This window comes from Abrus precatorius, unplaced genomic scaffold, assembly GCF_003935025.1.
Source record: "Abrus precatorius isolate BTA unplaced genomic scaffold, Abrus_2018 Scaffold6, whole genome shotgun sequence".
Lineage (NCBI taxonomy): Eukaryota > Viridiplantae > Streptophyta > Magnoliopsida > Fabales > Fabaceae > Abrus > Abrus precatorius.
In genome coordinates this window covers 23,091,084-23,105,073 of record NW_020874406.1, presented here as the reverse complement: position 1 = coordinate 23,105,073, position 13,990 = coordinate 23,091,084, and the positions used below count along the sequence as shown (strand labels likewise).

Genomic DNA, 13,990 nt, shown 5'->3' with positions numbered 1-13,990 from the left:
TTTGTTTGATATAAAAGGAAAATAAAAAAAGTGAACGAGAAGTGAGAAAAAAAAGGAAATTTCTCTCTATGATTGTTTGGTTAGATAAAAACTAAAAGAAAAAATTTCTTAAATAAATAAGCATACCATTAAAAAAGCATAAAATTTATAATATTATGTTATATTATTTCTTTTTTTAATATATATAATCAAATAATAATTTTTTATTAATATTATAAATGAATTTGAACGAGGATTATAAAATACAATAGCAAAACATTATCTCCCAAATTGTTAATTGTTACAGATTTAATGCATATAAAATTGTTAACAAAGCATGAAAAGACTAGACAATAAAAGTAAAAGTATTAAAGTTTAATACTGTGGACACCACCACCACACCGAAGCTGTCGAAGGCTTTAAGAGTGAGGAGGATAAAGAAGGAATAACACAAAATAGTTAACAGGACAGAGAATAAGTAAGGAACAATATAAAAGTAGTTTAGCTTTCCTTGTTAGTAAAAGATTGTTGCACAAAACAGTGACGTGACGTTAATTCATTTTAATTAGTAATACTCCAGTTAAGAAAATGAAAAACAGTAAATATTTGACAAAAATCACATGCAATTTCGTAAAATTTGCTTTGTACTATTCAGAATTTTCCAAAATAGTTCTCTCTTCTTTATCATTATTATTTTTAAAAACTTTGTCAAGACTCTAATTTGTGTGATTCCTATGCAAGTTATTTCTTTTCTTTATTTTGTTTGTACAACTAAATTATGAATGAGTTATACATTTCCCTCTCCCAAATAATATGTAATGTATTGTTATTGATGAAATACTTGATAATGCATGGAAGGAAAGAGAAGATTCGAAAAATATGGAGAAGAAAACAACCTACATTGTACTCAGTGTACATCAATGGATTATATGATGATATTGACCAAAGAAAAGTAGGAGAAATTTCAGCTGCAAGACGTTTCAAATTTTATTTTGTTCGATTCAATAGTTTGGAAGAGGTTTACAGAACTGTTCGGATGTTGAATGGCATTTCACTCCTGGAAAAACATCTATACGTGACAAATGCAAAGTTTCCTAATTCCTAGGCTGTTCTCATGTTTTATTCTTGATCATATTATTTTGTTTACGAAGAAAAATATGGAAGAGTTTATAAATCTTGCTTATTTCTATTTTTTATTTACTTCTCTTTTTAATATGCATAACACAGTATTTTATATTTTAATGAAACATTAATAAATACCTTTTATATGTTTAAAAATAATGTCTTTTACAAATATGTGCAATGCATGGAATAATTTTGAAATAAATATTTAAAAATTATGTTAACGGGATAGTTGGAGTATATGGAGTGACTAAAGTAAGAAACTGATGATTAATTCTTTTTGGGTACAACGATTTTTAGTATTAAATTATTGAAGCATTACTTTACTTTTGAAAGTGAAATTTTAGACAAAAATCAGTAGACAAATATTTTACATTTATCATTGTTAACTTCATTGATTGAAGTAATTAGAGAGAAACCAACATCTTACAATCCAAGAAATTTCAACGGTTCATTACAAAATAAATCTGGTCTTTTTTCATTTTTTCAACCAGTCGCTGTTTCCATGAAATTTCCATATCCAATCGTGTCGACAGGATATTGATTGCGAACTGTCAGAAAGTCAATTCAGCGAGAGACTCGTAACTTCAACAAAACTTCCAATAATGCATTGGCAGTCTTGTTGATTTCCCAAGTCCATGCAACGCTTCTCCTTTCCTTACTAATAAAATTGTTACTTGTAACTACTACTAGCACTGCATTTGTAACGTGAAACCTCTGTTGCTTGATACTGCTAGAAGTTGGAAGATGGCTGAGGCCGTCCTCGAAATTGTGCTTGAGAATATGAGCTCTCTCGTTCAGAAAAAACTGGGACCCTTTCTGGGTTTCCATCAAGACTTGGAAAGGCTTGCCAGCTTGCTCTCTGCAATCAAGGCTACACTTGAAGATGCTGAGGAGAAACAATACTCAAACAGAGCTATCAAAGATTGGCTGCAAAAGCTAAAAGATGCAGCTTATGTGCTTGATGACATCTTGGACGAGTGTGCCACTGAAGCATTGCAGTTGGAGAATCATAGAATCACGTGTGGACTATTAGACAAGGTACAAGCCTCTTCCTTATCCTCCTTCCATCCCAAGCATGTTGTTTCCCGTTACAAGATTGCTAAGAAAATGAAAAGAATAAGCGAGAGATTAGATGAAATTGCCGAAGAAAGGACTAAGTTTCATTTGACTGAGATGGTTCGAGAGAGAAAAACTGAAGTCATTGATTGGCGTCAAACAACCTCAATTATTTCTCAACCTCAAGTCTTTGGAAGAGAAGAAGATAAGGATAAAATTGTAGACTTTTTGGTTCTCCATGCTTCTCATATTGAGGATTTATCTGTCTACCCAATTGTGGGTCTTGGTGGACTAGGAAAAAGGACACTTGCTCAACTCATTTTCAATCATGAGAGGGTGGTCAACCACTTTGAGCTTAGAATTTGGGTATGTGTTTCTGAAGATTTTAGCTTGAAGAGAATGACAAAAGCTATCATAGAAGCAGCATCTGGGCATGCCTGTGAGGATTTGGATCTAGAGCCGTTGCAGAAAAGACTTCAAGATCTGCTTCAATGGAAAAGGTATTTGCTTGTTTTGGACGATGTGTGGGATGATGATCAAGAGAACTGGCATAGGATGAAATCTGTATTGAATTGTGGAGCAAAGGGTACTTCAATTTTGGTCACTACCCGTCTTTCAACGGTTGCATCAATTATGGGAACAACGTCTCCTGATGAACTATCAAAACTATCTGACAATGACTGTTGGGAGCTGTTTAAACAACGAGCTTTTGAACCAAATGCAGCAGAAAGGGCAGAGCTTGTTGTGATAGGGAAGGAGATAGTAAGTAAGTGTGGGGGAGTGCCTCTCGCAGCAATTGCATTAGGAAGTCTTTTGCGTTTTAAAAGAGAGGAAAAGGAATGGCTCTATGTTAAGGAAAGCAAGCTTTGGAATTTACAAGAGGAGAATTTGGTCATGCCTGCCTTGCGATTAAGTTACTTGAACTTGCCAATAAAATTGAGACAATGTTTTGCCTTCTGTGCAGTATTTCCCAAAGATGAAATAATAAGCAAGCAACATCTGATCGAACTTTGGACGGCTAATGGATTCATTTCCTCTAATGAAATATTGGATGCGGAAGATATTGGTGATGAAGTGTGGAATGAATTATATTGGAGATCTTTCTTCCAAGATATTCAGAAAGATGAATTTGGCAAAGTTACCGATTTTAAGATGCATGATCTTGTTCATGATCTTGCTCAATCTATTACTGAAGAGATTTGGTGCATCACAAAAGACAATGGTGTAACTACTATGCCAGAAAGAATCCGACATATCTCAATTTATTGGAGGGAGGAAGCCAATTCAATCATGTTGCATCAACTCAAATCTTTGAAAACCTGCACAACAGTGCTTTACGATTATGATGGACAGATTCTAGTTGACGTATTAAAATGTTATTCTTTGCGGGTGCTTGAGTGGAAGAGACTAAAGCATTTGTCATCTTCAATTGGCCATTTAAAATATCTAAGATACTTGGATATTTCCTATGGTGAGTTTAGAGCTCTTCCAGAATCCCTATGTGAATTGTTGAATCTGGAAATTTTGAAATTAGACGTTTGTTGTTGTCTCCAAAGGTTGCCTACTAATTTGATACGCTTAAAAGCTCTACAACATTTATCTTTGAGGTATTGCCACAAACTATCAAGCTTGCCACCTCAGATAGGAATGATGACATCCTTAAGGACTTTAAGCACATACATCATTGGCAACAAAAGAGGGTTCCTTTTGACAGAACTGGGTCGACTAAACCTTAAAGGAGAGCTTCACATCAAGCACTTGGAGAGGGTAAAAAGTATAGTGACTGCTCAAGAAGCCAATATGTCAACCAAGCGCCTAAATAAATTGTGGTTGTCATGGGGGGGAAATGAAGAGTCTGAATTATCGGAAAATGTTGAGCAGATTCTTGAAATGCTTCAACCTCGTACACAACAACTTCAGAGTTTGCGTGTGGAAGGATATAAAGGTTCCCGTTTTCCACAATGGATGTCTAGTCCTTCTCTTAAATGTTTAAAATGTCTAGTGTTGGTAGATTGCAATAACTGTTTACAACTTCCGCAGCTGGGGAAACTACCTTCTCTAAGGAGGTTAGCTATATCTAACATGATTAATATTAAATACATATACGAAGAGTCCTATGAAGGTGGAGTAGTTTTCATGGCTCTAGAATTTCTGTTTCTGAAGAACCTGCCAAACCTAATAAGGTTATCAAGGGAGGATGGGCACAACATGTTCCAACAACTTTCCAATCTTCAAATTATTAAATGTCCTAAATTGTTGGGTTTGCCAAGCCTTTCATCTATCAATGCTCTTGCCATAAACGGTAAATGCAGCCAAGATTTGCTAAGTTCAATTCATAATCTCAATAGTCTTCAATCCCTACGGTTGGATGGTAATGAGGAGTTAACGTGCTTTCCAGATGGGATGCTACAAAACCTTACTTCTCTAAAGATACTAAATTTCGATGGGCTCACCAACCTGGAACTACTTCCAACCGAAATCATTAACCTTAATGCTATCCAACAACTGAATATCAAAGGTAGCAGTAGGCTAAAGTCATTGGGTGATGAAGTATTGATGGAAGGGTTAACCCTAAAGAAATTAGAAATCGTTCAGTGCCATAAGTTCAATATGTCGGCGGGTTTTGAACACCTAACCTGTCTTGAGGAATTGAGGATTGCGAGCTGCTTAGAAATGGAATGTTTGAATGATGCATTACAACATATGACTGCCTTGCAATCATTAGAACTGTGTGATCTTCCAAACTTACAATCCTTGCCAGACTGCTTTGGAAACCTTGGCTTGCTTCGTGAATTGATTATTTACAACTGTCCCAAGTTGAGGTGTCTTCCAATGAGCATTCAATGCCTTGGCAGTACAATACTGCAAGTTTCTCTTTGCCCTGAGTTAGGGAGATACTAGAAGAAGGTAGCCATAAATAGCTCATATTCACCGAATTCACACATACAGAACATACGAATGCAGTCCAATTCAAGAAGCGGTGGATATTATTCTTGCAATTGAGGTTTGTTTTCCATTTAGGGATTTTAATACTCCCTTTCTTTCACGTTAATATAAAATTCACTTAAATATTTTTCATTTATCTAAAATCATTTATTTGAAAATATATGTCATTTTTTAATTTCAAACAAGTATTAAATATTTCTTTAATAATATCCTTATTTATTAGAGATAATTTTTTAAACTAACTACTATTGTAACTAAGTGTATTATGACTCTCTTTAAGTGTAATTATTATCTAGTAGTAACTACTACAATAACTCCTACTTTTTTTTAGTACTGGGATATTGATAAAAGCAATTTATTTTACTATAAGAATTGATAAATTTCATTATTTTTCTAAGATAGAAGTATTAGTATTAAGTAAGATCTAAACTTAATGTAGAATTGTTTCGCGAAATCATATCAACGTACATATCTAGCATGGTTTGAGCAAGGAGAGATTCTATACAGTTTCAAATTTTGAAGGAATAAAATCTGTTGTTTCCATGAAACTTCAGAATTGTAAGCAACAAAAACATGTTGAAGAATTTATTGTTTTTATTTTTTTCTCTATTCCATTCCATTCTAGTTATCTTAGCTTCTCGCTGGCATTACATTAATGGTGTTTGAAGAACCTAACGCAATAACAAGGGAGAGGGATATGAGAAATACATTCTGTGTAGATTTCATGTTTTTGTCTTGTTACGTTAAACTGCACAATATGTTTTGTTCTGAAATTGAAAATTATATCTTTCCTTGTTTTCAGAAATCTGATGACTTAAAGATCCAAAATTTGATCCTTCCAGCAGGCGGTTTGAAGATTTCAGTCTCTTTACCTTGAGTAAAGTTCGCCATGAAGTCTAGTATTAAGCTTTGGCATATATATTTAGCTGTAAAATCGTAAGATATTTGTATGAGCACTCAAACACCCAATAAAGAAAAAAGAAAGGACGAAGCATGCTCAATGTTCATCATTTGGGGAATCTATGTTCACACATTTTTATCTCCTTTCTCTTTTATTAATATTATTAAATATTCATTTCACTTCTGCAATCATTCACTAATTAAATTTGTATATATATTTATATAATAAAATAACCTGATACACCATCATAAGAAAAATCCCGAGGATACCATTTGAACTTCTATACTTTAGAAATGGAAAAGTCTCAGTACATAGAGAAGCAAGAATACTTGCTATGGTATACATTATACTTCATTTCTGGTCCTAGCTATAAGTCCAAAAGCTTATGTCTTTTGAGTACAGCTGGGAAAACTACCTTGTCTGAATAGTTTAATTATACGTGACATGATTCAAATAATATACCTGTACGAAGAGTCCTATGATGGTGGAATAGTTTTCGTGGCTCTAAAATTTTTGTAACTGGAGAACCTGCCAAACCTAACAAGGTTATAAAGGGTGGATGGGGAAAACATGTTTCCACGCCTTTCCACAATTCAAATTATGTTAGATTTGCCCAGCCTTCCATCTATCAATAATCTCCGCATAAAAGGTATTAAGTGACATTTAAAATTAGAGTGACGAATATTTTGCAAATAATATCAACATGCATATCCAGCATAGTTTAAGGAGGAGGAGATCATAGACAGTTTTAAGCGCCTTACCTCTATATATGTTCACAAGTTTCCCAAATATCTCTGTTATGTTCATGTTTAGATCAGGTGGAGAATATGTCAAGGATGACTGCGATGTGCACTCCATGTTAAATGAGTTTCAACTTTCAGCAAGAAGGCATAAAACTCAGTATATGCTTAAACATAAATTATAATTCATAATAGTAAATGCTCCTTAACCATTTACATAATTATTCTCCAATCTATCAAAACACAGTTAAATGGCACATTAATATTATTCCTGTCAGAAGCTTATTCTTTTCAGAGGTGTTAGAGGAAAGTTCTGGTTCTGGACGGAAAACATTTTCACCAAATGTTATTCAATAGCTGGCATACAAATCTTAGTACTTACTGCCTCATTTTCAGCATCAAGGTGTTGAGGTTTTGAGTTTTCATAACTTAAAATGTCAACTTCACCATGACTGCTTGTCGTGCTTGTTGATGAAAATAGTGCATTTTCTCTTCTATCATCATTACATTCAAGATTTCCAATTTTCATATCCTCAGAAGATAATTTGACCTTTTTATTATGTAATTGCAGCGGATTACTAGACATGCTTTGATTAATTGATTCAGAGTCCAAAAACTTCTCAGGCATATGTTCACCTTAAGGATCCAACTTCAGTACATACATATCTTCGGACAGTTTCTCCCCTGATTTCAAACAGTCCTCCAGCCACTGATAAAGGACAATTCTATGCACAAAGCATCATTAATCCAAAAAAAGATAAAAGGCATGTAAAAGCACATTTTGAGCACAAAAACAGAAACCTACATTATGCACTTTGAAGGCGTTCGTTGATCAAACAAAATAATCAAGTACTAATTTCATTCTACATAAGTCAAAGCACAACATAACAATTTTAAAAGAAGCAGCTCAAAACATTATTAAGGCCTAATTTGGATAAGCTTTTGCAGAGGCACTTGTAAGAGAAGAAAATAAAGAGATAGAACAAGTGAAACCCTTCTCATAAGGTAAAATCAACTTATGTTCTTCTACTATTTTAGGAGCTTTCTCAGTTAACTTCCTTAAAACCTAAGATGCATAAGTTAATTTTAACTAATGAGAATGATTTTATTTATTTTATCTATATATTTTATTCTCTTGCAAGTGTTTGTACAAAAACTTATTGAAACTGGACTAAAACCCTTCAAATTCCATAAGTTGATATCTACTTCAAATATATATTTTATTAGCCCATTGAAAAGTCAACCACTCATAAATTATGAAAATAAAACAATAATAAAAAACCTAACCTCTTGAAAACGTGATAAACGATTCCCTGTCCAATTCCTGAAGAAGGGCATTTGGGTCCATAGCAAGAAAGTGAGTGACCCTTTGTTGCAGGCCCATTTGCACCAACCTCTTCTAAATCTGAAAGTATACAAATTTGGAAAAGATATAAAGTTTGGAATATCAAACGGATACTGATTGGAAATTAAAAAGTGGGTCTTGAAATTGGAAAACGCAGCAGTTATATTAGCGTCTGAGGTTGAAGGTTGTACCTGGAATTTACAACTTGAACCCCTTTAGGGATCAATAACAACCATTCCAGCGAACATTCCATGAGGATCAGACGCAGGTTTCTTCCTTGGTTTTGCCTTTGGCACCATATTGCCACCGTTTCTATCTTCGTCGGTGATGCTACACGAAGCCGTAGTGTGATATGAGTGGGGTATGCTTGGGTGCAATCGATATGTGTAACCTTTTGGTACAAGTTCCACATGTTGCCGTCACCTTTTGGTACAAGTTCCACATGTCGCTGTTACCTTTTGGTACAAGTTCTACGTGTCGCTCCAGATGTTGAACACATAAGCAAAACATTCATTGGAATGACCGAGACTCTGAGATGTTGTGTGAGACTGAGTATAGAATAATTATTACCAGCTTGATTTAATTATCATCGCTTTTTTAATTGTCATTTAATAAATTAATTTTTATTATTACATTAATTATTGTAATAATTTATTTGTGATTAGATTATAGAATAATTATTACCAGGTTCAATTTGATTTAATTTTTATCGGTTTTTTAGTTGTCATTTAATAATTTAATAATTTATAACTGTATTAACTATTGTAACAATTTTTGTGATTAGTTACGAAATAGAAAGACCGAAATAAAAAATGGGATTCTGTTTCGTTCACCACTCTGTCAGCCACAATTGGAGCTAAAAATTGGTTCTTTTTATTATTATTATTCATCTTTTTTCAGTGTAGTAGGAGATGAAGATTTCCGCACTACGATTTTATACCATTTTTTGTTGTTGTTGATGATGCAATTCATTTTCATGAAGTGGGTTGCTGCAGGTTTTATGAACTACCAAGTCTGATACATATTCATTTCATTATGTATGAACTGATACATTTTTTAAATAAAGGATTTGAAACAAACGTTAATGTATAAATTAGAAAGAAAGGTATTATTGACGACCAAGGTTAACACACACTAACAAAAAGATGTCACAATCAAACATTAACATAAACTTCATAAACGATTAAGAAATGAAGCCAAATGAGGCTTGAATATGTGCATGCATTAACTAACATAAGATGAGACACTCTAGGAGCTGCTCAACTTTCCATTCTGATCTGCATTCATCAAACGATTCACAAAGTCAGTGATAATATCATCAGAACTACCTCCTTCGTCAACTGCCTCCCTAGCCAACTTCTTCCATTTAGTGGCATTCCTTCTAATCTGATGGCTTCTTTCACCCTCCATCACATCCTTCAAACCCTTGACAAACTCCTGCTTCCTCACAACTCCTTTATCATCCTCCTTCGGCCTCACACCCACCTCCCAAACTTCCTCCAAAAACTTGGCATCAGGTAATTGGTCAGTCCATTGTGGCAAACACACCACAGGAACACCAAGGCTAAGGCTTTCAAGGGTCGAATTCCAACCACAATGTGTCACAAAGCAACCAATGGCTTCGTGAGCCAACAATTCTAGTTGGTTACACCACGTCACAATTAGACCCTTATCTTGTACCAAGTCTCTATACCCACAAGGCAATTTACTTTGCTCACATTCTCTTAGAACCCACAAGAAACTCACCTCACTTTCTTTCAACCCCCAAGCCAACTCTTCAATTTGTTCTGCAGTCAAGGATGCCATGCTTCCAAAGGAAATGTACACCACAGATTGAGGTGCCTTTGCTTCCAACCAATCGCTACACTCTTCACTTAGCGGCTTCCACAGACTTGCTCCATACCCTTTATCCCCTTTAATCCTCCCATCTAAGTAAGCAGAAGGAACCATTGGACCTATGAACTTTGCCGGAAAAAGCCCGGTAAAGCCCTTCTTCACCTTTCAAACACGAAAATTAATTGTCACCAACCATAAACAGGAAATGGAAGAATAGCAAACCAACAATAATAAATAAATCATTGAGCCCTGTTACCGATCCAAAAAGAAGAGTTTGACTCCTTACTCTTAAAAATCTTTAATAATTCTACTAGTACTTTATAAAATAAGCATTAAATAAAAAAATCACATGCATTTATCGTCTTAAAAAAGATAAAACACGTTTAATAGTCTCTTCATTTAATAATTAAAAAAATTGTAAGTATAAAAGAATTCAGAATTGCTAAAAAAGGCATGAGACACAATATATTATATAATAAAAAAGATTAATTAATAAATTTGTACCTCGCTTTCTATTGCTTCAAAGGTGTTTATAAACATCCAATCAGCTTTGTTCAAGTTGGAAAATTGGCTCAATTTCATGGTCATGTAAGCCGGGTAGCTTTCTGGGAACCTAACCATGCTAGGAAGATCTCGAGAATTGAATGGAGGAAGACCAGGAACAACAAGGGGCAAGTGTTCCGTTTTCACAGGGATCTCAATGAGGCCATGGTGTATACGACACATTATGCTGCACACTGCAGCTGAATTTGTGAAAAAAGTAGCTCCATAAATGCCATGTTGCTTTGCCACGTCAAGAACCCATGGGAAAAACGCGTCATAGACAATGCAAGTGACAGGGTAGTTAGTTTGTTCGTATTTTTCTATGAGCTGAGACAGTGTTCGTGAACCGTTGGTTTTGGAAGAAGCGAGGAAGAGTTGTATGTTGTTGTTGGTCTGGGCAAAGCCCGCATCGTCGAAGCCATCGGAGATTGCTTCGACGTTAATGCCTGGTGCGGTGATGGACTTAACTGTGTAATGGGTGGTCACAAGTGTGGCCTTGACACCTTTTGATGCTAACCTCTTTGCAAATTGGAGAAGAGGGTTTATGTGGCCTTGTGCTGGGTATGGCAGGACAAAGACATGAACGTTGTTGTGCCTTTGCTGAACCATCTTTCTGTTTTTTCTTCCTTTTCTTAATCTTATGTATGCGTTTGATTTTGATGAGTAGTATCTCCTCCGGAAGAGCTTATTTATAAAGAGCAACAGCGAAAGCAAAATTGATGTGATTTATCTTTAAAGTGTGTTTAATAACCCAAAATAAAAAATTAATAAACAATTTTTTATTAATAAGTCGGCCAATAATAGAATATTCTTGAACTCTTGATCTCTCCCATTCCCATATGAGGTGCCCGAGTATATCACGGAAGGGAAGTCAATCATTTTCAGCTCAGAGACTATTTTTCTATTTTGGATACGGTTTTGAATAAAACTTTGTAATTTGAAAAGATTGAACAACACTCTACAGAAGAAGATTAGTAAAGTAGCAATTATTAAGGTAAATATTATTAATAATAATACTATATATATATATATATATATATATATATCTGATTTATTAAAATAAATCCAAAACAAACGGTGACGTGGATTGATTTTTGCTTTTTACGTTTTGTCATTAAACGCTGATTGATTGGAGTTGATGGTAATCATCAACTGCCGCCTATTAGTGGTTCTTGTTTTTAAGTTTTTATTATTTTTCAACTTAAATTATGTATAATTTTAGTTTTAAAATTTTAAAATATTTTTATGTTAAAAATATTTAAAATTAACGCTTACTCATTATTACTTATTTTTTTAAGTAATGAAATAGATGATAAAATTTCAATTTATATTAATATGTTATTATTATTTTTAATATTTTATTATATAAAAATTAATATTTATAAAAAAATTCAAAATAAATATTTGCATTATTTTTAAAAAATAATAATTAATCTAAAAAATTTCTAAACATCTTCTTCGTTCCATTGTTATGTAATGAAATTGGATATGGAGTGTATAAAAAAATTTGTAAGTATAAATTTTATATAATAAAACATTAAAAATAATGATTATATAATAAAATAATTTGAAATTTTGTTATCTAATTTATTGTTGAACAAAAGATAATTAATCTTATACATTTTTTAAATATTATAAACTAAATTTTAACAATTTTTAAAGATTAATTTTAAAATGTTACTTTTATAAAAATTTAAAATATAATTAAACTTTGTAATTTTTTACTTTTAAAAATATAAATAATTGAAAATTTATACTTTGAGTTGAATTTATTTTTATATCATTAATACTATTTTTTAGTTAATCTTCAATATTAATATGCTTAATTTTTAATACCAATCTTTATTATATAAATTATTAAGATAAAATTCTAACGAAGATACTAATCATACTTATCCTTAACCCTAGGAATCCTTTAAAAAAAAGTCAAAAATAGTAAATTATTGATGTGACAATAGACATTAGTTGTTTAAAAGTTTTAGCGACAATTCATTATTATGAATTACCAACATCTACAGACTTAGTGAGAATATTATTAAAAGATATGAGTTTTTTATGTTATATTTTATAATTTAAAATTATGATTATCTAAAAGTGTTTTTATAAAATAAAACTATATAAATTTATTATTTTATGTCACTTACGTTTGCTAGCTTGTTTAAGAAAAAATTTTATTAAATAATTTTAATTTAATAATTAATATAAAAAATTACTTTTAATCTTTCAACTAAATTTTTAATGTTAAATACTTTTAATCCATTTTTATTTTTATCAAACTTCAAAAACAATCCTTGTAAATAATCCAAATAAAATATTATCCATGAAAAAGATAACTTTACTATTATGAACAAAATTGCCGACATAGGTTTAATGTAAGATTAGCTGTCATTTGATGTGAAGTTTGAGAGTTCGTACTATAAATTAACACTGACGGCTCTCACAAACTAAGCTTCCAATGGTAAAGTGTGTGTGTCTCACTGACATAATTTTGTCATCAATTTTATAATTAATTTTCTTTTATTAATTTATATAAATGTATATTTTTTTTTATAAATATCTATCTTTACATTTATAAAAATTATTTTGATTTTTAATTTAAAATTTAATTATAAAAAAATTATCTCTTAAATTTGTGCTTATTATTATTATATTTATTTTTAACATATAATTACATTTTTTTTACACAATACAAATATTAATTTGTATAAAATTATATCTTAAAATTATCATTTTAGAATTAAAATAAAAAATTAAAAAATATTGTTTAAAATAAATTTATTATATATATATAGCTTAATTCTAAAATTGTAAAAATAACCAATTAAAAGTTAAGGATAAAGGAAAAAATTGTAAGTAAAGTTATATAAAATTTTGTATGTCTAAGGGAGAGATTATATGTCTGAAAGAACAGCTGCCACTACCTATCAATTCACTACGTTAAACAATGGTACGTATAATTCGTACGCCAGCTTGTTTCAGATCTTAGTTTTTCTCGTGCTCAACTTAACGTGCAAAAGTCAAGTTTGACCATTGAAAAGCAAAAAGTTGTCGATTTTAACTTTGAATTTTATTTATTTATTTAGTAAAAACACTTATCTTTGACAATCACCCAAGAATTTCAATGTTTAACAATTATCTAAAATTTTATTTAATTAATTAACTAAGTTAATCGGCTAGTATTTTTTGATACACCCATGCAACCATATATTACAAATAATAACGAAAATGTAATAATAGAATATGAAAAAACGATTGTTTAGAGTGTGATGGGTAAAAATTGAAAATCGATTATGATATGATTAAAAAAAATCACTGTCGGCTGTAGTGCTTCAAAAATCATGTGATTCTATTTTAATAATAAATTGTAACTCTAAAAGAAACAAAACACTTGACTAAGTGAGATTCAATATTCTTAAAGATAAAATTTAGATACTTGAGGGATCTGACCAACGTTAATAATGGATTCAATATTAATTAGTGTGATACATAATTAAATTTTAAATTCATTTGTGTGATAAA

At 31.8% G+C, this 13,990-nt stretch overlaps 2 protein-coding genes across 2 annotated transcripts; one reads left to right on the top strand and one right to left on the bottom strand.

Annotated features, from left to right (window-relative positions):
• The first annotated feature begins 1,481 nt into the window (after positions 1 to 1,481).
• Positions 1,482 to 5,155, top strand: LOC113869200 (putative disease resistance protein RGA3). Its single transcript, XM_027505414.1, has one exon. The coding sequence runs from the start codon at positions 1,849 to 1,851 to the stop codon at positions 5,059 to 5,061; it is 3,213 nt and encodes a 1,070-aa protein (XP_027361215.1). The 5' UTR covers positions 1,482 to 1,848; the 3' UTR covers positions 5,062 to 5,155.
• Positions 5,156 to 9,176: 4,021 nt separating this feature from the next.
• Positions 9,177 to 11,126, bottom strand: LOC113869779 (UDP-glycosyltransferase 74B1). Its single transcript, XM_027506251.1, has 2 exons — positions 10,433 to 11,126; positions 9,177 to 10,090 (listed from the first exon to the last, which is right to left on the bottom strand). The coding sequence occupies exons 1-2, from the start codon at positions 11,078 to 11,080 to the stop codon at positions 9,341 to 9,343; spliced, it is 1,398 nt and encodes a 465-aa protein (XP_027362052.1). The 5' UTR covers positions 11,081 to 11,126; the 3' UTR covers positions 9,177 to 9,340.
• Positions 11,127 to 13,990: the final 2,864 nt, after the last annotated feature.